This window comes from Mustela putorius, unplaced genomic scaffold (genome assembly GCF_011764305.1).
Source record: "Mustela putorius furo isolate JIRA1106 unplaced genomic scaffold, ASM1176430v1.1 tig00000281_pilon_pilon_pilon, whole genome shotgun sequence".
NCBI lineage: Eukaryota > Metazoa > Chordata > Mammalia > Carnivora > Mustelidae > Mustela > Mustela putorius.
The window spans coordinates 29,081,467-29,108,421 of record NW_025421343.1 but is presented as its reverse complement, the minus strand read 5'-3'; the positions used below and the strand labels follow the sequence as shown (position 1 = coordinate 29,108,421).

Below are 26,955 nucleotides of genomic sequence, written 5' to 3'. Positions count from 1 at the left end.
TTGGACTCAATTGATTTTTGTTTCTCTTGAGAATGTGTTTTATTGAACTGATTTTTCCTGTATCAGGTAACTTGCATATTATGCATGCTAAGTAGTAGAGATTATGGGCTATATTCTTTTTCTCTTATGAATATTATTTGGTTGATTTTAGCTGGTAATTTCCTTGGCTGGGATTGAACTTCAGACTTTGTTTCTTGTGTCTGTTCAGGACTTTTGTCTGAGCTGAGTTGCTTTGAGTCTCCTTTGAGTCATCCAGAGATATGGGTAGATAGAGTTTGGGATTCCCTCTCTGGCTCTTTCCTTTTCAAGACTATAGTAAGAACTTATGCCTACAGTTTTCCATGTTCTCCTGCCGTGTGAAGGTGATTTCCCCATCGGTATGTTTGCTGCTGTTCATTCCCTAGTAACTTCAGGTAGACTTTTTTCTTTTCCGGTTTTGTCATCGCCTTCTGCTTGTGTGTGTGTGTGTGTGTAAATCTTAGTCCATCATGTCCGGAAACCAGTCTCCTCACCGTCATTTTTGAGGGATATTTTCATTAGATGTGTAATCCATTAATTCATTTATTCTTTCTTTCTTTCAAGATTTTATTTATTTGAGAGAGAGACGAGAGGGAGAGAGAGAGAGAAGAGGAGCCCTAGAGAGGGGCAGAGAGTGACTCCCCAGTGAGCAGGGAGCCTGAGGTAGGACTCCATCCTAGGACTCTGGGATCATGACCTGAACCAAAGGCAACTGCTTAACAGACTGAGCCCTTTCCCCACTCCAGCCCCCAGGCACTCTAGATGTGAAATTCTTGGTTGAAAAAATTTTCTTCCTTTAGCACTTCAAATGTAGCATCCCATTTTCTTCTGGTTTGCATAGTGTCTGAGAAATCTGTTGTACTTATTATCTTTGTCCCTCTAGGCCCTTTTTTTTTTTTTTTTTTACTGGCTGCTTTAAAGAGTTTCTTCCTTATCACTGGTTCTCAGCAAGTTGATTGGTGAGTGTTAGGGGTGTGTGTTCATTTTGCTTAGGGTTTACCAAGGTTCTTAGAACTATAAGATGGGGTTCTCATCAAGTTTGGAAAGCATCCCAGATATAAGGGGACGACTTCAAATTGGGCAGATGGGACAGTGTGCCTTTCATTGGAACAGCCAGTAGGACAGGCAGGAGTGGATGGGGGAAGGAGTGGGGCTCCTGAGGCAGTGACTTGGGGCTAAGAGAGAGGATAAAGAAAGAGCCAAGGAACCGTGTGGTGTGGAAGGCTGGGGTGGATCCTGAAGTAGGGACCGGAGGAGAAAATTAATAGGGATAAAGTAATCCCTACTAGAGGTGGGACAGGAAGATGCAATAATGATGCAGAAAGAGAAGGTCGACCTGCAGGAGAGAGCCAGGTCAAAGAAAGACCGAAGAGATTAAAAGGGCACACATCTTCGGAGGAAGGCAGCTAAGAAGGTCTGGATACTGATTCAGAGAAGGGAAGAAGAAATAGATAATGTACGAGTGGGTGAGGATGAGAGGAGGGTGGAAAATGGAAGAAAGAACCACGTCTGGATGTTCAGGGCACAGTAGCATCCCCAATGGCACCACCACGTGTAACCTGACTCGTCTGATCCAGGAGTGGGGAGAGGGCTTCAGGGGGCAGAAACCGTGGACTTCAGCCCGAGTCTGGGGCGGCTGCCGGGGTCCCGTGTTGGAGGACAGGCGAGGGCGGACTGACAGGATCACTTCTCCTAGCCGCTGTACTTGCTCGTGCGCCCGCGTTTAGGGGATGAACCTCTTTGACTCAGGCGGGAGGCCCAGGGGCGCACCCAGCAAGGCAGAGAGAAACGGCGGAGGAATGAGGGCCCTGGGGGCGTGGTGGGGTAGTGGGGGCACTGGCTGAGATGGGGAAGGTGCAGGAAGCCCCCAAGCAGAAGGGCTGGCGGGCGTGGGAAGTGCCTGGATGCCTGGCCCAGGGTCGTAAGAAGGATCGGACGGGGAGTGAAGGAGCGTAGGGAAGCGGAGGGATTGGGGAGATCCAGGCTTGGGGTGGTTTGAGGGTGGAGGCTGCGCGGCGGCCGCGCAGGAGTGTTTTGGGGGCGAGAGGTCGACCCGACTAAATCATCCCTGTGGCTTTTCTCTTCTGATTTCCTGGTCCTAGAAGCTGCGGCATCAGAGGGCGATGGGTGAGAACAGGCCTTCGAGGAGCAAAGGGGAGACCAGCGGCAGGCGGTGGAAAGGGCGGGCGCCGGCAGAGGGGCGGAAGTGGTCTAGTCCCAGGCGGGGGAGGGAAGACCCCAGGACACATTTTTTGGCCCTTGGGTCCTTCCCCACGCCTCGGCTGCCTCCCCAAGCGCCAGCCGGGCGAAACGGGCACTGAAGCAGCGCCAAGCCAGGGCTGGCCTCGCCGAGCGAAAGCGGGATGGAAGGGCGGGAGCCAAGGCCGAAGGGGCGGACGCAGGGTGGCGTCTCGCGCCCCATAAAGGGGCCGCGGAGACGGCGCTCTCCTTTGCGTGAGCAGCGGCCACCGGCGGGGAACACGGCGCGATGCCCCTTCCCTGCCAGCAGAGCCCGGTGCTGGCAGGCAGCGCCACTCTGGCCGCCCTGGGGGCACTGGTCCTGTACCTGGCGAAGCCCTCCGGCTACGGGAAGTACTCGGAGAGCCTACTGCCCACCGCTACCCGCCTGCCCGCCCGCGCCGCCTGGTTCCTGCAGGAGCTGCCCTCCTTCGCGGTGCCCGCGGGGTTCCTCGCCCGGCAGCCGCGCTCGCTCTTCGGCCAGCCTGCGACGGTGCTCCTGGGCCTCTTCTGCGCACATTACTTCCACAGGTAGCGTTTGTCCCCCGCGGGCGCGGCGCCCGGCCAGGTTCCCAGGGTCCAGGAGCGCGGCGCACCCGGGATCGCAGACCGGAGCGCGGAGCCGCGTTCCAGGGGGGCCAGCGGCGCGGCAGGGCTGCTGGCTGGACGCCGGGCAGGCGGGGAGCCGTCGCGGGGCAGACGCCTCCCGCACTTTCCCGGCCCCGCGCGCCTCTCCTGCCGGTTCCAAACGCTCTGGCTGCTGCGGGGAAGGAGATGGAGCGGGAGGGAGGCGAGCCGGCCGGCTCAGGCTGGGCAGACTGTTCTCCTCCCCAATTCCGCCCGCGCCGACACCTGCGGCGGCTCGCCATCTCGCTTCCATCGCCCTTCCATCTCCCTTCCCCTTTCCTTTGTAGGGCGGGGGCAGGCTAGTTCTGGGAGCCCGAGAGAGTCCACGTCTGGGCATCTCTCGGAGAACACCCGGCTCAGACGGTCGAGAACTTAATCTTTGCGGTTCGGAGGGAGGTGGGCAGAGTCTGACACGGACTCCCACGGTGGGAGAGAGAAGGGGATGGGAACCCACCGGCTTGAGAGAGAACCCTACTTCTCAGCACCCCTCCCCGCAAAGGCGCGGCGCTCGTCACCACTCCTCTACCTGGCCGGTTCCCTGGGACGTAAGCGGGAAGGAGTCGAAGTTAATGTAGAATTCAAATGCTCCTAATTTAAGAATCCCAATCAAGAATCCAGGACAGCTTTGCCTTCTGCTCTAAGGAAAGACTGGAAAGAACCCAAAGGCTCTCGAAGAATGACTGTAGACCCTCGAAAAAGACTCTCAGGGGAAGGGAAGAACACCTGAGTATAAGTCGCCTGTAGTGTCCAGGCAGTTGTTGTAGCCCCAGTGTAACCGTGTGAGATCTGTGTTGATGATGCCCGCTTTGTAGACTAAGAAACCGAGGCTGAGTGAGGGTCAGTGACTGAAGGTGATGCAGCTAGTGCCCAGCCACGTTCCAATCTAAGACCGTGAAACTCCACCGTTCAAGACGTTTTCATTGCCTTAAGCAGGCAGAGAAACTCCATGCAAGAAGAGTCTATGACAGAGAAAAGTTGCCAAACCAAGTCAAGAAGAACCAGAAGCACAACCTTATTTTGAGTAGAGAATTTCCAAGATCAAAAGATCAAGGAAATCTAGATTAGAAATTAAGGTAAAGAATTCTGGCAGCTGCAAGGCACCGTTCTTTTTCATCAGGATGCCTCATTTCAGGAGAAGTAGAGAAATAAATTTTAACCTGTCTTACTTTCTGGATCTTCTTTATTGGTCAAGATTTCGTATTTATTCAATGTGAACCAAATGTTCATTCTTTTAAAAAGATGAGTATTGGCAAGCAATAAGAACTAAAATTTCCGAAATGGGTGTCCTTTCTGCAAGTATCTATCAAAAGTCTGTTGTGGAGAAGGTGTAGTCTTAATGAACAACCATATTATCTTACCCAAATTTAAGTGGCTTAATTTGTACAGAAAAAAAAAAATGTTGGGTGCTGGAATTAAGAGACTAACTTTTCATTTCATAGTTTTTGGAACCAACTTTTGGCAAAAAACATGATTCTATCAGACTATTAGTTTTATCTTCAAATAACACCTGTCAGTACCATAAACAGTATTTTTGAGGTCATTTCATCTTAAAGTAATGATTAGTGTTTTCTGATGGTCCTATTAACATAATTTTCAGACTTGTTTTTAAAATTAAAAGTCACTGTGTACAACAAATGATGACCAATCAGTACATTAAAAAAAAAAAAAAAAGAAAAGAAAACACCCAAGGAAGTAATTACCCATAAAATGAGTATCAACATACTGTCCATCTTCTTCAGAGGAAAATTTACAATGTAAGTTAAGGATCTGGGGATTGATTCTGATTGAGGGAAAATTGCCCACTGAATTTAACTGTTTCTGAGACATGAAGATGTGATGTTTGCTCACCTTTCCCTCTTGTGTGAACTCTTTCTTGGAGACCACTGGAGTACTGGATCTGTTATTTTGAGTGCTTATGGGTTATTATGCTCTGCTGAACAACTTTTTGTGAATTATCTACTAATTCTCATACCAACCTGTGTAGATAGGTACTATTTTCATCCCCACTTTGCAGGCGACAAGCTACAGGGAAGAAAGGTTAAAAAATCTGCCCAAGGTCACACAGTAACTTGGGGAACCGTAGTTCAGACCCAGGGGGTTTGAATTCAGATCTTAGGCTCTTAGCTACCAAGATAAACTGTTCTATACTTTTTCTTGCCTCCTTGTCTTTGCCTTTAAAGAAAAAAAAAAACTATATTTAGGCTTAAAATTAATATTTTTTAAATTCTGAAAATAATAAATGTTGACTTAAGAAAAAGTAGGAAAACACCCATAATTTCAACACCTAAGTATATCAGTGGTTAATGTTTTGGACATTTCCCTCAAGGCTTTTATTTTTCTTAGTAGATTTTTATACAGGCTTGTTATATGGATATATTTAGTTTTGTTCTGTTTGGTTACCTAATATTTTATAATAAGTGTTTTCTTTCATTCATTAGAATCTTTGTAAGTACAATCTTAATGGCTGCATATGATTTCATCTCATGTAAAAACAATAATTTACCTATCCATTAATTTATAGTTGGGCATTTAATTTGCCCCCTTATTTTATAGGGGGAAGCTAGGTGAAAGTGCATTTTTGCAACCTAAATTCTATTCAGAAGTTAGGTGTGTTTTTCAGTTGAGATTCCCAGAAGTAGTTCAAAGCCTATGAGGCTTTGAGGCTTTGAGCCTATGAGGCTTGAGGAGTCATGTGGCTTGATAAATGAGGGTACATTAAGAAAAAAGCATCAGGCCCTCTTCTGTAAATTGCTGTGACACAGAGACCAAGATGAAGAGACAAGAGATCAGGAGGAAGGCTGGCACAGGTGTGGCTTAGACTCTTGCAAAATTTTCTTTCAGGACTGTTCAGAACAGCAGTGTGTTCTATTGGATAGTAGTTAAAACTCTGCACTTTTCTGGGTACAAAGGTGCCTCCCAGAATTTAAGTTCCACAAGGCCAAGGATTTTTGTGTCCTCTCTTCATGATTGTGTTCCTAGTGTATAGAAAAGCGCCGGTGCCTAATTAATACTCACTAAATTTGTTGAATGCATGAATGAATTCTACCTCTGACATTGGTACAGGCGGTTGGATTATGGGAGAGCCAGTGATTACTTAGAAATCACTGAGATTGCATGGCTAGCTCAACTGACATAATTCTCCTCCCTTCAGAATCTATTGTTGTGAATGTTCGGATGGTCTAGCCACATGAAAATGATTGCTATGTAAGCATATTGTCTAATCCCACTGCCAAAGTTGTTCCAAGTCAGAGTTATCTCTTGTTAGCCTTGCCTGCAGCCCTGGAATGATCCTTTGCTAACACTCTCTGCTTGATTCTCCTTTTCCCAAGAAGTCTTTGTGTCCTGTGCAATGACCATCACACCACCTATGACTGTGGTGGTCGTTGTCTCTTTCAAGACTTGGATGTGACCTTGGTATTTAGCTGAAGAAGGAAAAGAAACATGTTTTCACACAAAAAAGGAGATTTTATTGTGAAAAGTTTCTTGCGGAGTGACTTTTCATGATGTGTATCCCGAAGCACAGTGTAACACACATATTAGAGTTGGTCTGAATTCAGATCTTTCCTGGGGTTTAGATGTTGAAACAGATGACCTTTCCTAATTAGCCAGGTAAAATGATGGCTTCCATAAGATGCATTTTTGCTTTATTGGATAGTTTATTCTCCAGCAGCATGAATTCTTCCTTATTCTTCAAAACTCAGATCAGGATCACTTCCTCCAAGGAGCCTTCTCTGAATCCCTTCTCTGCTGTAAATCCAAGTGTGATACCATTCCTTGGGCTTTCATAGCAGCCAGTGTGGCCTTCTAGGATACACTTCACACTTGGGACCATAATTATCTGCTCTATGGAAACTCCATCTTCATCTGTCCAGCCTCCTCATTTTACGAAGTAAAGCACCAAGAGGTTTAGTCAATTAGGGGCAAAGAAGAGGTTGGAATTTGAGTCCCCTGATGGGCCTCGTCAGTGCTTCTCCAATCTTGGAAGAGATGCTGATGTCTGAACTATTCAGAAGTAATCAAACCTCATGAAGGAAACAAACAGATGGTTGCCTGAGGAGGAGGTGGGTAGTCGATGGGCAAAATGAGTGAGGAGTGAAGGGGAATGGGAAATATAGGCTTTCCCTAACGGATGACTAAGTCATGGGGTGGAAAAGTACAGCACAGGAAATACAGTCGATGGTATTATGATAGCATCATATGGTTACAGTCGTTAACACTGTGGTGAGCGTAGCCTAATATATAAATTTGTCAAAGCACTATGTTGTACACCTGAAACTAATGTAACATTGTGTGTCAATGATACTTAAATTAAAACAAGAGAGAGAAATGTGTCTTTAAATATAAAACAAACTCATAGAAACTAAAAAACAAACAAACAAACAAAACCCTCCAAAAACCTCATGGAGAAAATTACTCATTGGCTAAGAATCAGAATATTGACTGATGCTTATAACAGAAACCACCTAGACAAATTTCTTTTCTTACAGATTGAGAAGAAAGACCATGCAGGATGAGCCACATTCTTGTGGTCGCTTAATTATGTGTTAAAGACATTATGAGGCTTAATTTGATCAAGTAGCATTAACTGAAAGATTCTTTAGCATGAGGGTTAGCAAACTTTTTCTGTAGAAAAGCCATACAGAGGCATACAGAGGACTACTGTTCTCTGATACTGTAGCATGAAAGCAGCCACAGATAATATATGCACAGATGAATGTGGTTGTGTTCCAATAAAACTTTATTTACACAAACAGGGAGTGGGCACTATTTGGACTATGGCCCACAGTTCCTGCCAGCCCTTCCTTAAGAAAACCATGAATGGCATAGCTTTCTAATTAGTAAATTGATGCATTCCTGGCAGTACTATAATACAATTTTGTTAAATCCTATAACAAACCAGTGGGCCAATTCTAGAATATTTCTGGTCCATTTCAACAGGAAATTGGTAGTAACATCATTTTCTGAGAATTCTCAGGTTCCAAGTCCTTTCTCTGAACACTTGTGGGAAATAGAAGGAGTCTTGGAGTTTACATTCTAAATGAGACAACATCATGAGCACATCTTAAAAAAGTAGAGCTCTGTTTGCCAAAAATATAGACAAGCATTAGAGATCTTGGCCATTTCATTTATGCCACATTGAAGAAAAGCTGAAGTTCTTTCTCATAACTTTAAAGTTCTTGCTCATAAACTTTTACCATAACGTTGCTTAAAAAGAACAAATAAGATGAGGAAACAATGATCCAAATTGGTGAAGTGATGTGTATGAAGTCACATGGCTAGGAAGGGACAGAGTGGGGCTTGAACCCAGTGTCCTGATTCTTTCTCATAGTTCCACATGCTCAGAACTATGCTAGGTCCTGCGCAAGACACCAAAGTACAACACCTTGGCCTCCAGGATGAAGGCAAGAAAGAATCATTATGAATCATTATGTGTCTATCATTCCTTCTGGTGTGAAAGTGGGATTTGGCAATGTCAGTCTGAGAGGCATAGAGCAGATGGGAGGATGCAAATTGAGGAGGACCTATAGGGAGCCACAGTCATGCCACTGAACATGCTGTCTGTGGTGCTTATCTGCGCTTGAGTGTGTACATGGACCAGAGGGCACTCCTCTCTCCCACCCAAGTTCAGAACCAATGGAGAGATAAACCTAGGAATGCAACAAATGACCACCCTTATTAGAGTTCTTTAAAGCTGATTTGGGGCAATGTGGCTTACATATGGGCCTCCTAAGACTGTACCTCAGAAATACTCAGCAGCACTCACAGCTGAACAACCTCGGGCCTTTCCCCAGGGGAGCCTGTTCTGAAAAAGACAGCTGAGTGATAGATGGGCTGAGATGCACACACCTCTTGAGAGGGACTGCTTTTAAGTTTACCAGTCAGGCAATTCACTTCTCCTTCCCTGAGGAGTAATGAGTGGGGGGCAGTGGAAAGGCCAGGAGAGAGATACTCTAATGATGGGCCCTTAGCCAGCAGGAGGGCGGGCATAAATGCTTTCTGTTTCTAGATGGAACAGAAAAGTTGTCTCCTTATGGATTCTTGCCAGAGCCTGGCAACTTGGTTCTGGAGCCTGGGGCCCCTTCCATTCCATTTTTGACTCTCTCCCACATATGGCAATGGGGTCATCAAAATCTGGAATCAAGTTGTTTAAAAGTCGCCGTGCTCAACCCAAGATCCTTTAATAAGAGCTCAGCATAGGAGCTCTAAATTTAAAAACCCTCTGAACTAGGGCCAACAGTGCAATTTGCCTTCCATTTGGTTAGAGAAGGGAAAAAAGAAAGGGAAACCAATATTTATTAGGCTCTGGATGTTCCAGGAATTATGTTACATGATTTACATTGGTTATCTTATTTTGTCTTTGGAGACAACCACTATCATTAATGCTATTTCACAAAAAACTGCACTCCATCTGACCACAGTGATTGGTTGGGGTGAGTGGGAGTGATGGGCTGGCACTTGAGCTGTCCTCAAAGCATGTTCTATCCCACACTTGGGGGTGGGAATGTGATGGTCAGTCAGGAAAAGGGGCCTGATGACCTGTGACCTAAAATTGCCCAGTGCTTCAGATACTCTGACTTGGAATGCTCCTCTTCCTTTTAATACCAAATATCTTTTGAATATATGCCATAATAGCTAATCCTACTATCCAAACCTTAATCAGGTTCCATGACCTTTTCAAAATTTTTCTATTATACTTGGGTTATGTGTTCAAGGCTGATCCTAGAAGTTAGCATGAAGAAAATAGGTAATATGCTTTTGACATTTTTCTATCTGATGTGAAACACGCTGTGTTCCTTTTCTGAGTGTGGTGTCTATTTCTCTCTCATGTCCTTATCTGCTCTCTTTAACAACAGTACAATGCCTCACTTCAGTCTCTCAGTGAATGTTCTTTACTTGCCCAAAGTTACATATCTGATAAACAATTCTAAGTATTAGAGTATTGGATCCTTTGTTTTTATATTATTGAGTTTCAAAAGTTCTTTGTATATTCTGGATACAAATCCTTTACCAGGTATATGCTTTGCAAGTATTTTCTCCCAGTCTGTGTGCCTTTTATTTTTCATTCTCCTGATCATGTCTTTTGAAAAGCAGAAGTTTAAAATTTTGATGCTATCCAAGTTTTCTATTTGTTTTTGTGCTTTTGGTGTCATATCAAAGAAATCTTCACCTAATCTTAGGTCATGAGGGTTTTCTCTTAGTTTCCTTATAAAAGATTTATAGTTTTGGGTTTTACATTTATGTATATGATTCACCTTGAGTTAATCTTTTTTATATGGGGGAAGGGCAGAAGGAGATGGAGAGAAAGAATCTTCAGCAGGCTTTACGCCTCACATGGAGCCCGACATGGGGCCCAGTCTCACAATCCTGAGATCATGACCTCAGCTGAATTCCAGTCAGACCCCTAACTGACTGAGACACCCAGACATCCTGAGTTAATTTTTATGTAGTGGTAGAAGTATGAATCAAAGTTCTTCTTTTGTGTATGGATATCCATTTGTTTCAGTATCATTCATTGAAAAGACTGTTCTTTCTTTAATGAATTGCTTTTGCATCTCATGGTATTAACAGATACTTCAATAAAGAAAACATAAAGGCAAATAAAAGCATGAAAAGATGCTCAACATCATTAGGCATTAGGGAAATGTAAATGAAAGCAAAATGGGATACCAGTATGCAACCACTGGAATGGCTGAAATTAAAAAGTCTTACCATACTAATTCACCTACATGATTGACGGGAATGTACAATGGCAATCACTTCGAGAACACTTTGACAGTCTCTTAAAAAATTTAAGCATAAATATACCATATGACCTAGCCATTCCATTGTTAGCTACTATCCCAATAAGAATAAAAGCATATATTTATACAGAGATTTGTATGCAAATGTTTATAGTAGCTTTAGTTGTAGCCAAAACCTGGAAACAGCCCAAATGTCTGCCAACAGGTGAATTAGCAAAGAAATTGTGTTGTATCTATTTAATAAAATATTACTCATCAATAAAAATGAATTAACTATTGATGTGTGCTACAACATGGGATGAAATTCAAAATACTCTGGGTAAAAGAAACCAAGCCAAAAAGAGCGCATGCTTTATGATTCCATTTTTTTTTTTAATTCTATGAGCTTGAAATTAACCTAGAGTACCTAAAGTATCAGTGGTTTCCTAGGGAAAAAGAAGGATAGAAATGGGATTATGAAGGGTATTAGCAAACTTTTGGTGGTGATGGATATATTCATGGTTTGAAACCATGATAGTTTCCAAATTTATCAGAGTTCATATTTTAAATACATGTAGTTAATTAATTGTGCCTCAGTAAAGATTAAAAAATACTGTAGGTGGACTAGTGAGAAAATTATATGAATATGTGGCCCTGTGTCACTGAGAATTGCTCTAAGTTTTTGTGAGGCTAACCTGGCAAGTTTTAATAATAGCTGAAAAACTGTACACTTTTTTGTTTGTTTGTTTTTTGGCTCAGGAATTTCATTTAGGGGAAATTCTCAAGGGAAATAATCTAAAAGAAAGAAATCAGTTTATATAAAGTTATAGTGTTACTATTCAGAACTGTGAAACAGTGGAAGTTATTTAAATGCTCTATAAATAGGTGATAATAATCAATATGATTGAATGTCATGTATAGTTAAAAATATTAGTTTTTTGGACATATGATAAAAATAATTATATAAAATCCTTTAGTGAAAAAAAGAGCATGTAGGTGTGCCTGGGTGGCTCAGCCATTAGACGTCTGCCTTCAGCCCAGGTCATGATCCCAGGTCCCGAGATTGAGCCCCACATTGGGGCCCCTGCTCAGTGGGGAGCCTGCTCCTCCTCTTCCTTCTCCCCCTGCTTTGTTTCCTCTCTTGCTGTCTACCATATGACCTAGCCATTCCATTGTTAGCTACTATCCCAATAAGAATAAAATAAATAAATAAATAAATAATAATAAATAAATTAAAACTTCTAAAAAAACCCAAACTGTACATGTTAGAATATTTGTTTAAAAAAATAGCACATAAAGAGTACACTCTGAAAAATCCACATTAACATGTATGAGTTAGTATTGGTAATGATTGGAATACAAAATGATGGAAATAGCTGAAACTTCAGGTTTGTGTTTTTCTTTTTTTTTTTAAGAGTCTGATGTGGCGCTTGATCCCAGGACCCTGGGATCATGAGCTGAGCTGAAAGCAGATGCTTAATGGTTTTGCCACCCAGGCACCCCTTTTTAAACAAAATTAAAAAAAAAAAAGATATTATTTATTTATTTAAGAGAGAGACAGAATGAGAAAGAGAGAGAGGGCATGAGTATGGGGGAGAAGCAGAGGGAGAAGCTGACTCCCTGCTGGGGGGAACCCAACATGGGGTTCTGTCCCAGGACCCTGAGATCATGACCTGAGCTGAAGGCAGACACTCAACTGACTGAGCCACCCAGGTGCCGCAGTCAGTGATCTTTTAAAGAGGTTTCAATAATAAAAAAAACTTATGTATTTACTATGTATTTACCCATGTAGTTGCCCCTTGTGATGCTCTTCACTTTTGGGGACTGATCCATATTTATATCTGGTGTTATTTTTTATTTTGCCTGAAGAACTTTATTTCTTTCAGAACAGTTCTTTTAGATTTTGTATATCTGAAAATGTCTTTATGTCCCTTTGTTTTTGAAGATATATATTTCTAGGATATAGAACTCTAGAATGACGGTGGTCCTCTTTCAGTGCTTTAAAGATGTAACTCCATTGTCACCTTGCTTGCATTGTCTATAAAAAGAAATCTGCTGTCCTTCATATCTTTGTTCCTCTGTACAGGTGCCTTTTTATCTCTGTCTACTTTTAGTATTTCTTTCTCATCATTTATTTTGAGCAATTTATTATATACTTTGGTATAGTTCTCTTCACGACTTTAGTGCTGGGATTCTTTAAACTCCTTAGATCCATGGATTTAAGGTTTTCATTAAAATTGGACTATTTTTATACATTATTCTTCATTTCCCTGCTTCTCCCTCCTATTGTTCAGAAACTGTGATTACATATCTATTGGGCCCACACATGTATAAAACCATCCCAGAGCACACTGATGCTCCTGTCATTTTTTAAATTCTTTTTTTCAGTGTATTTCATTTTGAGTAGTTTCTATTGCTATGTCTTCAATTCATAGTCTTTTCTTCTGCATTATATTATCTTGTTGATTCCATCTGGGATATTTTCAATTCAGATGTTGTAGTTTTAATCAGTAGAAGTGTGATTTTGGTCTTTCTACTGTCTTCCATGTCTCTACTTAATTTTGTGAACATGTGGAATGTAGTTATAATAGCTGTTTCTTAAAAATTGAAGTTCTTTCAGGTGCACAACATAGTAATTCAACCAGTTCACACATGATGCTGTGCTCACCACAGTGTAGCTACCATCTGTCACCATATAATGTTTTTATAATACCATTGACTATACTTCCTATGCCATACCTTTTATCTCCATGACTTATTCATTCCAAAACTGGAATAGTCATAATTGCTATTTTTAAAAAGATTTTATTTATTTATTTGACAGAGAGAGATCACAAGTAGGCAGAGAGAGAGAGGAGGAAGCAAGCTCCTTGCCAAGCAGAGGGCCTGATGCGGGACTTGATCCCAGGACCCTGAGATCATGACCTGAGCTGAAGGCAGAAACTTAACCCACTGAGCCACCCAGGTGCCCCATATTGCTATTTTAATGTCATTATCTGCTGATGCTAGCATTTGTATCATTTCTGTGTCAGTTTTGATTGATTATTCTTCCAGTTATGGTGAATGTTTTCCCATGTGTTTGCATGCCTGATAATCTTTGATTGGGTGGTCAGGTGTACCTTCTTGTGTGTTAAATATTTTTGTATTCCTATACATATTCTTGAGCTTTACTCTGGGATGCAGTTAAATAACTTGGAAATAATTTGATCCTTTCAGGTCTTGATCTGATTTTTCTAAGTGGTTTTAGAAGAGTGCTAGTAACAGGGCTAATTAATTCTCTCCTATGAGATAAGGCCTTTATGAATATTCTAACAAATGTCCCATGTATTATGACTTTCTACTTCTGGCTCTTAGGAAAGGGCTCTATTCCTGACCATATGTGAGCACTGGGCACTGTTCCCTTTAATCCTTTTCCATCACCCTGTCCTTACATAAGTGCATTAATTAAGGCTCTGCTGAATACTTGAGAAGGATCCTTTGCAGGTCTCTCTGTATTGCTCTCATCTTAAGTACTCTGTCCTGAGACTTCTACATGTCTTGATCTAGAATCTCAGTTGTGTTTCCTCAGTGCAGCAAGTCTTCAAACTTCTGAGATCCCCTTCCCTGAAAAAAAAATTCTCTCAAAGAAGTAACCTGGATCAGTTGTTATAAAGCTTACATTATTTTTGTGTGTCTCTCAGGGAATCTTGTCTTTCATTACCTGATATTCAATGTTGTGTAAATCATATTTCATATAATTTGTCTTCTTGTTTTATATTTTTGTTTATCAGCCTGAAGGGTAACTTGTTACCCCATCCTTGGTGGAAACAAAAGTTCCTCTGATGGGTTTTGGCATTTATCTTTGCTAATTTGATAATTTGTAGTGCTTGTTGACATGTTGGTTTTAGTAACCTCTGCTTGTACTCAGTGTTATTTTAAAACTCATTGGTTTGTGTTTCTAAACTTTCTACCACTTTGTTCAGAGTGTTTCTGTCTTAGCTAAGGTTGTTATAACAAAACACCATAGTTGAGACACCTGGGTGGCTCATTTGGTTAAATGTCTGCCTTCAGCTCAGGTCATGATCCCAGGGTCCTGGGATTGAGCTCCATATCAGACTCCTTGCTCATCACGGAGTCTGCTTCTCTCTCTGCTTGCTGCTTGCCCTGCTTATGCTCTCTTTCTCTCTGACAAATAAATAAATAATTAAAAAAAAATCCCACACCATACTCTGGATGCTTATCAACAATAGAAAGTTATTTCTCACAGTTCTGGAGGCTGAAAGTCTAAGATCATGGTGCTAGCAAGACCAGTTTGGGTGATGGCCCTTTTCTGGGTTTCAGATGACTGACATCTTATTGTATCCTCATGTGGTGAAAACAGGATGAGTTAGCTCTCTGGCCTCATTTTGTAAAGGGACTAACCTGTTCATGAAGGTTCAATCTTCAAGACCTCATTACCTTTAAAGGCCCCATCTTCAAATACCATCACATTGTGGAATAGATTTCAACATACGAATTTTGGGGGAACACAAACATTTAGTCCCTAACAGTTTCTTTTTTTTTTTTTCTCCATTATAACCCTATTGCTTTTTCTGTTCTCCGGCTTAATGTACAATGACCTTTAGGTCCCATGTTACAAGTTTCTAAACTTGTGGTGAGCTAAGCATGATAGGAGAATGGTGGCTTCCTTTATAGGAGTTACATGGCTCCATGTCTCTGTTGCTGGCAAGGTGGCCCTAAGACTTTAAGGTGGGGGATAGCGTGGGAGATATCAACAGGAGCATATGAATGACAGGTCTGAAACTTTCACATGGTAAATTCTGCCACAGAGACCTCAGAAACGAATTTTTCTCTTTTCATTAGTGTGAATAATGGAATGGAGATGTAGGAGGAAGATGAACTGAGGGAGATCCGGCAGATCCAGGGCTACTTAGTCCCAGGACAATATTTGTAGAATATATATATGAAAGCAGAAACTTCTCAGAGGTTCTCAGAATGATGGCATATATAGGCCTCATTGTCACATGGCTATATAGAATAGTTTTCAAACAACAAGAGAAGCCCTATAAAGCTAGTCTGCAGTATGAATCCAAAGAGCTGGAATTAGAAAACCAGAAATTTCTTTTTGCAAATAAAGAGAAATAGAGACAAATTGCAGCTTAGGGAAATGATGTGTTTGTGTCCAACAGTGAACGTGCCTTGCCCTGAGCCTACAATAATAGGCTTATTGAACTTTGTGCTTCAAGCTGAAAACCACCCCCTGCACCATTTACAATTTGTTTATTTGGTCACGAGCAGTTAGGATGAGTGGTTGAGCTGGTGTGCCTATACAATGCCAAAATCCACCTCAAACTGATCAACTTAAAGAAAAAGAAAAGTTAAACCAGTTATTCAAATTAACCTATCAGTTACTCAGGCCAACAGGTTGATCTGATTCTCTTTGTGTTTTTTACCTTTGAGGGTATAAATAGTGGTCAGTTGTAGTATGTCTTTTGTAAGATGTAGTAACTCAATGATGATTATCTTTCTATCACTCAGAGGAACACACAGAATTTCTTAAAACTTTGGTAATTCATCATATATTCAGATTGAACTTCTGTGTAGGGGCAGGAAAAAAGAGAAGGGAGTTCCAGGGTCTCCCAGTACAATCAGGACATAAATATAAAGATATAGGGGAGGAGTCAAGATGGCGGAGAAGTAGCAAGCTGACACTGCTTCAGCTAGCCGGAGATCAGCTAGATAGCTTATCTAAAGATTGCAAACACCTGAAAATCCATCGGCAGATCGAAGAGAAGAATAACAGCAATTCTGGAAACAGAAAAACAACCACTTTCTGAAAGGTAGGACCGGCGGAGAAGTGAATCCAAAGCGACGGGAAGATAGACCCCGGGGGGAGGGGCCGGCTCCCGGCAAGCGGCGGAGCAACCGCGCACAAAATCAGGACTTTTAAAAGTCTGTTCCGCTGAGGGACATCGCTCCAGAGGCTAAACCGGGGCGAAGCCCACGCGGGGTCAGCGTGGCCTCAGGTCCCGCAGGGTCACAGAAGGATCGGGGGTGTCTGAGTGTTGCAGAGCTTGCGGGTATTGGAATGGGAAAGCCGGCTACAGAGACAGAGCCGACAGTAAGCTCACAGCTCCGTGTTACCTTGAACCGGTCGCAGGCTCAGTGAGCTCGGAGCGCGGCCGGAGGTCAGGCAGACGGGAGTAACTGGGCGCGGTTCTCTGAGCGCGCACTGAGGAGTGGGGCCCTGGGCTCTCGGCTCCTCCGGGCCGGAGACCAGGAGGCCGCCATTTGTATTCCCGTCCTCTGGAACTCTACGGAAAGCGCTCAGGGAACAAAAGCTCCTGAAAGCAAACCCGAGCGGATTACTCACCCCAGCACCGGGTAAGGGCGGTGTAATTCCGCCTGGGGCAAAGACACTTGAGAATCACTACAACAGGCCCCTCCCCCAGAAGATCAACAAGAAATCCAGCCAAGACCAAGTTCACCTACCAAGGAATGCGGTTTCAATACCAAGGAGAGCAGCAGAATTCCAGAGGAGGAGAAAGCCAAGCACGGAACTCATGGCTTTTTTCCTGTGATTTTTTTTAGTCTTGCAGTTAATTTAATTTTTTCTTTTTCATTTTCTTTTTCTCGCCTTCGGGTAAAATTTTTTTTAACTGTTACCTTTTTCTTTTTTAACGATTTTTTACTAGTTTATCTAATATATATATTTTTTCTTTTTTACATTTTTCTTAGGTGTATTCTTTTTTAAAAAATTCTTTTCTTTTTTTTCTTTTTTTTTCTTTTCTTTTTGTTTTTTTTTTTTCTTTCTTCCTTTTTGAACCTCTTTTTATCCCCTTTCTCCCCACTCACGATTTTGGATCTCTTCTAATTTGGTTAAAGCATATTTTCCTGGGGTTGTAGCCACCCTTTTAGTATTTTACTTGCCCCTTCATTTACTCTTATCTGGATTAAATGACAAGACGTAAAAATTCAACACAAAAAAAAGAACAAGAGGCAGTACCGAAGGCTAGGGACCTAATCAATACAGACATCGGTAATATGTCAGATCTAGAGTTCAGAATGACAATTCTCAAGGTTCTAGCCGGGCTCGAAAAAGGCATGGAAGATATTAGAGAAACCCTCTCGAGAGATATAAAAGCCCTTTCTGGAGAAATGAAAGAACTAAAATCTAACCAAGGTGAAATCAAAAAAGCTATTAATGAGGTGCAATCAAAAATGGAGGCTCTAACTGCTAGGATAAATGAGGCAGAAGAAAGAATTAGTGATATAGAAGACCAAATGACAGAGAATAAAGAAGCTGAGCAAAAGAGGGACAAACAGCTACTGGACCACGAGGGGAGAATTCGAGAGATAAGTGACACCATAAGACGAAACAACATTAGAATAATTGGGATTCCAGAAGAAGAAGAAAGTGAGAGGGGAGCAGAAGGTATACTGGAGAGAATTATTGGGGAGAATTTCCCCAATATGGCAAAGGGAACGAGCATCAAAATTCAGGAGGTTCAGAGAACGCTCCTCAAAATCAATAAGAATAGGCCCACACCCCGTCACCTAATAGTAAAATTTACAAGTCTCAATGACAAAGAGAAAATCCTGAAAGCAGCCCGGGAAAAGAAGTCTGTAACATACAATGGTAAAAATATTAGATTGGCAGCCGACTTATCCACAGAGACCTGGCAGGCCAGAAAGAGCTGGCATGATATTTTCAGAGCACTAAATGAGAAAAACATGCAGCCGAGAATACTATATCCAGCTAGGCTATCATTGAAAATAGAACGAGAGATTAAAAGCTTCCAGGACAAACAACAACTGAAAGAATTTGCAAATACCAAACCAGCTCTACAGGAAATATTGAAAGGGGTCCTCTAAGCAAAGAGAGAGCCTACAAGTGGTAGATCAGAAAGGAACAGAGACCATATACAGTAATAGTCACCTTACAGGCAATACAATGGCACTAAATTCATATCTCTCAATAGTTACCCTGAATGTTAATGGGCTAAATGCGCCTGTCAAAAGACACAGGGTATCAGAATGGATAAAAAAACAAAACCCATCTATATGTTGCCTCCAAGAAACTCATTTTAAGCCCAACACACCTCCAGATTTAAAGTGAGGGGGTGGAAAAGAATTTACCATGCCAATGGACATCAGAAGAAAGCAGGAGTGGCAATCCTTATATCAGATCAATTAGATTTTAAGCCAAAGACTATAATAAGAGATGAGGAAGGACACTATATCATACTCAAAGGGTCTGTCCAACAAGAAGATCTAACAATTTTAAATATCTATGCCCCCAACGTGGGAGCAGCCAACTATATAAACCAATTAATAACAAAATCAAAGAAACACATCAACAATAATACAATAATAGTAGGGGACTTTAACACTCCCCTCACTGAAATGGACAGGTCATCCAAGCAAAAGATCAGCAAGGAAATAAAGGCCTTAAACGACACACTGGACCAGATGGACATCACAGATATATTCAGAACATTTCATCCCAAAGCAACAGAATACACATTCTTCTCTAGTGCACATGGAACATTCTCCAGAATAGATCACATCCTTGGTCCTAAATCAGGACTCAACCTGTATCAAAAGATTGGGATCATTCCCTGCATATTTTCAGACCACAATGCTCTAAAGCTAGAACTCAACCACAAAAGGAAGTTTGAAAAGAACCCAAATACATGGAGACTAAACAGCATCCTTCTAAAGAATGAATGGGTCAACTAGGAAATTAAAGAAGAATTGAAAAAAATCATGGAAACAAATGATAATGAAAATACAACGGTTCAAAATCTGTGGGACACAACAAAGGCAGTCCTGAGAGGAAAATATATAGCGGTACAAGCCTTTCTCAAGAAACAAGAAAGGTCTCAGGTACACAACCTAACCCTACACCTAAAGGAGCTGGAGAAAGAACAAGAAAGAAACCCTAAGCCCAGCAGGAGAAGAGAAATCATAAAGATCAGAGCAGAAATCAATTAAATAGAAACCAAAAAAACAATAGAACAAATCAACGAAACTAGGAGCTGGTTCTTTGAAAGAATTAATAAAATTGATAAACCCCTGGCCCGACTTATCAAAAAGAAAAGAGAAATGACCCAAATAAATAAAATCATGAATGAAAAAGGAGAGATCACAACTAACACCAAAGAAATACAAACTATTATAAGAACATACTATGAGCAACTCTACGGCAATAAATATGACAATCTGGAAGAAATGGATGCATTCCTAGAAACATATAAACTACCACAACTGAGCCAGGAAGAAATAGAAAGCCTGAACAGACCCATAACCAGTAAGGAGATTGAAACAGTCATTAAAAATCTCCAAACAAACAAAAGCCCAGGGCCAGATGGCTTCCCGGGGGAATTCTACCAAACATTTAAAGAAGAACTAATTCCTATTCTCCTGAAACTGTTCCAAAAAATAGAAATGGAAGGAAAACTTCCAAACTCATTTTATGAGGCCAGCATCACCTTGATCCCAAAACTAGACAAGGATCCCACCAAAAAAGAGAGCTATAGACCGATATCCTTGATGAACACAGATGCGAAAATACTCAACAAAATACTAGCCAATAGGATTCAACAGTACATTAAAAGGATTATTCACCACGACCAAGTGGGATTTATTCCAGGGCTGCAAGGTTGGTTCAACATCTGCAAATCAGTCAATGTGATACAACACATCAATAAAAGAAAGAACAAGAACCTTATGATACTCTCAATAGATGCTGAAAAAGCATTTGACAAAGTACAACATCCCTTCCTGATCAAAACTCTTCAGTGTAGGGATAGAGGGCACATACCTCAATATCATCAAAGCCATCTATGAAAAACCCACCGCAAATATCATTCTCAATGGAGAAAAACTGAAAGCTTTTCCGCTAAGGTCAGGAACACGGCAGGGATGTCCATTATCACCACTGCTATTCAACATCGTACTAGAGGTCCTAGCCTCAGCAATCAGACAACAAAAGGAAATTAAAGGCATCCAAATCGGCAAAGAAGAAGTCAAATTATCACTCTTCGCAGATGATATGATACTATATGTGGAAAACCCAAAAGACTCCACTCCAAAACTGCTAGAACTTATACAGGAATTCAGTAAAGTGTCAGGATATAAAATCAATGCACAGAAATCAGTTGCATTTCTCTACACCAACAGCAAGACAGAAGAAAGAGATATTAAGGAGTCAATCCCATTTACAATTGCATCCATAACCATAAGATACCTAGGAATAAACCTAACCAAAGAGACACAGAATCTATACTCAGAAAACTATAAAGTACTCATGAAAGAAATTGAGGAAGACACAAAGAAATGGAAAAATGTTCCATGCTCCTGGATTGGAAGAATAAATATTGTGAAAATGTCTATGCTACCTAAAGCAATCTACACATTTAATGCAATTCCTATCAACGTACCATCCATCTTTTTCAAAGAAATGGAACAAATAATGCTAAAATTTATATGGAACCAGAAAAGACCTCGAATAGCCAAAGGGATATTGAAAAAGAAACCAACGTTGGTGGCATCACAATTCCGGACTTCAGGCTCTATTACAAAGCTGTCATCATCAAGACAGCATGGTACTGGCACAAAAACAGACACATAGATCAATGGAACAGAATAGAGAGCCCAGAAATAGACCCTCAAATCTATGGTCAACTAATCTTCGACAAAGCAGGAAAGAATGTCCAATGGAAAAAAGACAGCCTTTTCAATAAATGGTGCTGGGAAAATTGGACAGCCACATGCAGAAAAATGAAATTGGACCATTCCCTTACACCACACACAAAAATAGACTCAAAATGGATGAAGGACCTCAATGTACGAAAGGAATCCATCAAAATCCTTGATGAGAACATGGGCAGCAACCTCTTCGACCTCTGCCGCAGCAACATCTTCCTAGGAACAACGCAAAAGGCAAGGGAAGCAAGGGAAAAAATGAACTACTGGGATTTCATCAAGATCAAAAGCTTTTGCACAGCAAAGGAAACAGTTAACAAAATCAAAAGACAACTGACAGAATGGGAGAAGATATTTGCAAACGACATATCAGATAAAGGACTAGTGTCCAGAATCTATAAAGAACTTAGCAAACTCAACACCCAAAGAACAAATAATCCAATCAAGAAATGGGCAGAGGACATGAACAGACATTTCTGCAAAGAAGACATCCAGATGGCCAACAGACACATGAAAAAGTGCTCCATATCACTCGGCATCAGGGAAATACAAATCAAAACCACAATGAGATATCACCTCACACCAGTCAGAATGGCTAAAATCAACAAGTCAGGAAATGACAGATGCTGGCGAGGATGCGGAGAAAGGGGAACCCTCCTACACTGTTGGTGGGAATGCAAGCTGGTGCAGCCACTCTGGAAAACAGCATGGAGGTTCCTCAAAATGTTGAAAAAAGAACTGCCCTATGACCCAGCAATTGCACTATTGGGTATTTACCCTAAAGATACAAATGTAGTGATCCAAAGGGGCACATGCACCCGAATGTTTATAGCAGCAATGTCCACAATAGCCAAACTATGGAAAGAACCTAGATGTCCATCAACAGATGAATGGATCAAGAAGATGTGGTATATATACACAATGGAATACTATGCAGCCATCAAAAGAAATGTAATCTTGCCATTTGCAACAACATGGATGGAACTAGAGCGTATCATGCTTAGCGAAATAAGTCAAGCAGAGAAAGACAACTATCATATGATCTCCCTGATATGAGGAAGTGGTGATACAACATGGAGGCTTAAGTGGGTAGAAGAAGAATCAATGAAACAAGATGGGATTGGGAGGGAGACAAACCATAAGTGACTCTTAATCTCACAAAACAAACTGAGGGTTGCCGGGGGGAGGGGGTTTGGGAGAAGTGGGTGGGATTATGGACATTGGGGAGGGTATGTGATTTGGTGAGTGCTGTGAAGTGTGTAAACCTGGTGATTCACAGACCTGTACCCCTGGGGATAAAAATATATGTTTATAAAAAATAAAAAAATAAATAAAAATAAATAAAATTAGATCGTCTTCACAAAACCAAAAAAAAAAAAAAAAAAAAAAGAGAGATACAAACTTAGAAGTATAAAATAAGTAACTCACAAAGATGGAAAGTACAGTTGGGGAATATAGTCAATATAATAATGTATGGTGATAGATGTGACTACACTTGTGAGCAGTAAGTAATATATAGAATTGTCAAATCATTATGCTGTATTCCTAAAACTAATACAACATTGTATGTCAACTATACTTCAGTACTTGAGTAATAAAAGTAAAGTAATGGGGTGAAAAAAAAAATAAAGATATAAAAACACATGAATAGAATAGTTTAAAAAGAATTTGCTATATTTTAGGTCTTTATGAGCTAATCATCTCAATGTTTTTCATAATTTAAAATAGATCTGCTAGATCATGACCAGTAGATAATTCAAACCAGATGACATTCTGCTGGACATTGACAATGTAACCTGACTATCCTCACTTACAGGGTGTCAGAGCAAGATGAGAAGAAGTCACAGTATCCTTGGGGAAATGTATTGAATTTTTCCCATGCTATGGCCCTTGATATGAAATGGTCAGCTACTCCCCTGCAGGAGAAAACAATGTAGTATTATTGAATTGGGCCTTTCACTAGGTTTGGCAATCTAATTTCTCTCTGTAGACATAGCTTTTGGAGAAGTCAAACATCTGGTCAATGCTAACTTGAAATAAAATTAGCTAAATCTACAATTGGAGGTTATTATGTCAGTGTTCTTTAGTCTTGGCTGCCCATTAGAATCATCTGGGAGAACTCTTAAGAACTGCTGATGTTCAAGATTCTATGCTGAAGATTATGAACAACTTGTCTTCAGTGTGCGTCTTCCTCTTTAGTGCTCCTAAAGCCCTTTGAGTGATTTGAAAGTGCGACCAGAAATGAGAACCTCTGATGTAGACAAATGCCTATACAACTGTTTTTGTTTTGATTTGTTTTTGTTTTTGTTTTTGTTTCTACATAACCACTGCAGTAGGGCAAAGTACTCAAGAGCATAAACTCTGGAACTAGTTCCACCTGGACTTAAATCCCAGCTCTGATATTTCATAGCTGTGTGACCCTGAGTTGCTTAATCTCACTGTGCCTCAGTTTCCTGATCTGCAAAATGGGGTAATAATAATATCTATCTCCTGGGGTATCTATAAAGATTAAATGAGTTAATGTGTACAAAGAACTTAGTAAGCACTATATAAATATTAGCTCTGTTGTCCTTTATTGGTATTTCCCTATCAAATGTCTGAACTGAAATTAATTTCAGTGGCCTAATATTATTCTAACAAGATGTATTATTTCCCTGTAGCTGCTATAACAAATTACCACAAAGTGAGTGGCTTAAAATAACATAATTTTTTTCTCTCACCATTCTAGAGTCCAGAAGTCTGAAATCATGGTGTCAGCAGTGCTTTGCTCCCTCAGGAAGCTCTAAAGGAAAATCCATTCCTTGTCTCTTCTGTCTTCTGCTGACTGTCAGCATTCCTTGGATTGAGGTCACATCTCTGCTCTCTGGCTTCACATTGTCTTCTTTCTATGTGTCTTCCTTCTCTTTTTCTGTCCCTTTCTTATATAAGGATACATGTGATAGCATTTAAGGTACACCAAGACTGTCCAGGATAATCAACTCAAGATCCTTAATTTAATCACATTTTTTGCCATATAGCACAATCTTCACTCTTTTGTTATAAAGTAATATTCACAAGTTCTGGGGATTAAGGCATGGACACATCTTTTCTAGGGGCCACCATTCAACCCATGACACAAGGTCCATAAAAAATGTAAGTTTGAATGGGATGCATCACTAACTCATTCTGTGTTTAGTCATCTTTGCTTTTGGCCTGCACATCCCACTTCTAATATATCCCAAACCATTATTTACAATAATAGGTATCATCTTTGTATATACAGACAAGTGACTGTTCATTGACAGTGTTTGTTATTTTTGGGGAAGGGCTCTGAGAAGTGAGCCAAGGATTCAGAGGACTAGTTGTCCCAATGCCTTTGGCATGCAGAGAGACTCCAACAAGGAAAGAACCTCTTGGTGGGTTTTACTCCGAAGGGAATAACTGGGGGGATATTTGTTTTATGATTAAATGCAACCCAAAACCCTCACCAACTCTGGCTTTATATTTGGAAAAGCCTGATGCTTATTTCAAAAGAGAAGAGTGTGATTGTGCTTTCATCAGGTCTCTTTCAGTTCCACGTGACAGAGAAGTCAATTCAAATAGGCTGAAGTAAAACGAATTTATTAATGCTCATGACTGAAAAATTCCAGCTTTAGGTCCAGATTGATAGAGTGGTTCCAAAGATACCTTCAGGATTCGGTTTCTCTCTCTAGCTCTTGGCTCTGCCTTTACTGGTTCTGTCCTTCAGTGGTAGCAAGACTGTAGCATCTAAGAGCTTGTATACTCTCTGATCTAGGACACATGGAGAAGGACACTTCTCAAAAAAATGTACGCAAAACTTTATTGGGGTTTTTTGGGTCATGTGCCCATCTCTGAAACAACAAGGTTTTGATTGGCTGAGGGACCTGGAGATTGGTCTGAAATTCTTACCATTCAAGTGCTTTGCTTGATTTAAAGCAGTAAAGTTCCAGAGAGCCAGGTAAAAGATCAAAATAGATCCAAAGGAGAGACAACACAAAATCCTGCATTCTTGATTGCTCCTTCCTTGTCTGCCATCATGGAAGGGATGAGCCAAGTCACCTTGGGAGGCGTTTCTCATTGCCACATGCAAGGCAACAATGCAAGGCTGAGAAAAATGTCCTTTCACATTCATTTGAGCATTTTTTCTCACTGTTCCTCCTGTCCTTCATGTTCCCTGGAGGTATTCAATGACAGGGAATCTCCACATTAAAAAACTCTTTCCCAAGTAAGTCCAGTTTCAAAATGATATCTCTCCTTCATAATCACAATTCTCATTTTCACAGTGAAGTTGATGTTAGGTAGGGCAAGTGCCACCTGATTTGATTAAAGCATTCCTGTGAAGTGTGAATGAGTGACAGCCTCAACTTTCAGGGGGGTAAGGTTTAATCTTCAATCTTCTATTTTGTTTTAAGAAAAAAAAATTGGGGGGGAGGATAACTTGTGTCACATTTCTACTCCTCTAAAATCAATTGCAAATGTAGTCTCAACAGGTTCTAACTCTGCTTCTGAAAGATTGTTGGCCATAGGTATTAGCCATCACTTAGATGGTAACAGGGAGTAGAGCATCCTGAGGGACTGGGACAAAAGAATAGTGGGTTTCATTAAAAGAGTTGAAAAACTGTCAAGATGGGGAAGTTTCCAGGAAAAAGAAATCTTTTGGGGTATAACCAAGCATGTCTATGATAAGCATGTTATGGATCTTCAGATCCTGAGAGAGTGAATCAGGAGGAGAGGCCCACATAGGGGGGATATTATGTGAACAGACACAAAGACTAAGGCCAAAGACTGTTTCATTGTTTTTCTTATGCTGGCCCCAGCTTTATAGAGAGAAACTGATATATTCCCTTGGCTGGGGGAAAGAAAGAGTCATTAAGTTCTAATATGTATCAGTTCTATTCAATTATACCATTTAATTCTTCCAGCTACCTTCTGAGGTTGGCATCATTATTATCCTCCATTTATGAATGAAAAAACTGAGGTGTGGAGGAATTAAGTTGCCAAGGTCATTGTGGTAGTTTTTTAAACTACTGGTAGTTTTTTAAACATATTTTTAACATGTTCACACATAATTTTGACGCAATTTCCTTGAAAATATGGTACTGAATCACCCTCTCTTTGAATGGGGGCCAGAATTTGTGACTTGCTTCTGATGAATACAATGTGGCAAAGTGATGATATGTGACTTTTGAGACTAGGTCACAAAAAAGGGAGTTTCTCTTGGCACACTATCTTGGATTGCTTGTTCTGGGGGATGCCTACCACAATGTCATGAGAATACCCAAGCTACACTTTGTTGAAGTGAATGTGGAGAAGACCCATGTGTGGAGAAGATGAGGCCACCTGTCCACACCTAGCCCCCACAATCCAGCTATTTGAATGAGTCATCTTGGAAGCAGATCCTCCAGCCTCAGTCAGACCTTTTATGATTGTAGCCCTGGTCAATACCTTAACTGTAATCTCATGAGGGACTTTGAGTCAGGACTGCCCAGACAAGCCACTCTTAAGTTCTGGAAACATAGGAACTGTAAGTGAAAGCCCATGTTTATTGATTTTTTTAAAAGATTTTATTTATTTATTTATTTGACAGAGATCATAAGTAGGCAGAGAGTCAGGCAGAGAGAGATGGGGGAAGCAGGCTTCCTACTGAGCAGAGAGCCCAATG

At 41.0% G+C, this 26,955-nt stretch overlaps 1 protein-coding gene across 1 annotated transcript in view; it reads left to right on the top strand.

The window, feature by feature from the left end:
- Positions 1-2,487: 2,487 nt before the first annotated feature.
- SRD5A2 (steroid 5 alpha-reductase 2) overlaps positions 2,488-26,955 on the top strand; it is a 55,424-nt gene continuing 30,956 nt past the window's right edge. The window contains exon 1 of the mRNA XM_004777901.3: positions 2,488-2,787. Within this exon, the coding sequence (XP_004777958.1) occupies positions 2,507-2,787 (281 nt within the window). The 5' untranslated portion in view covers positions 2,488-2,506. The remainder of the gene's footprint in view (positions 2,788-26,955) is intronic.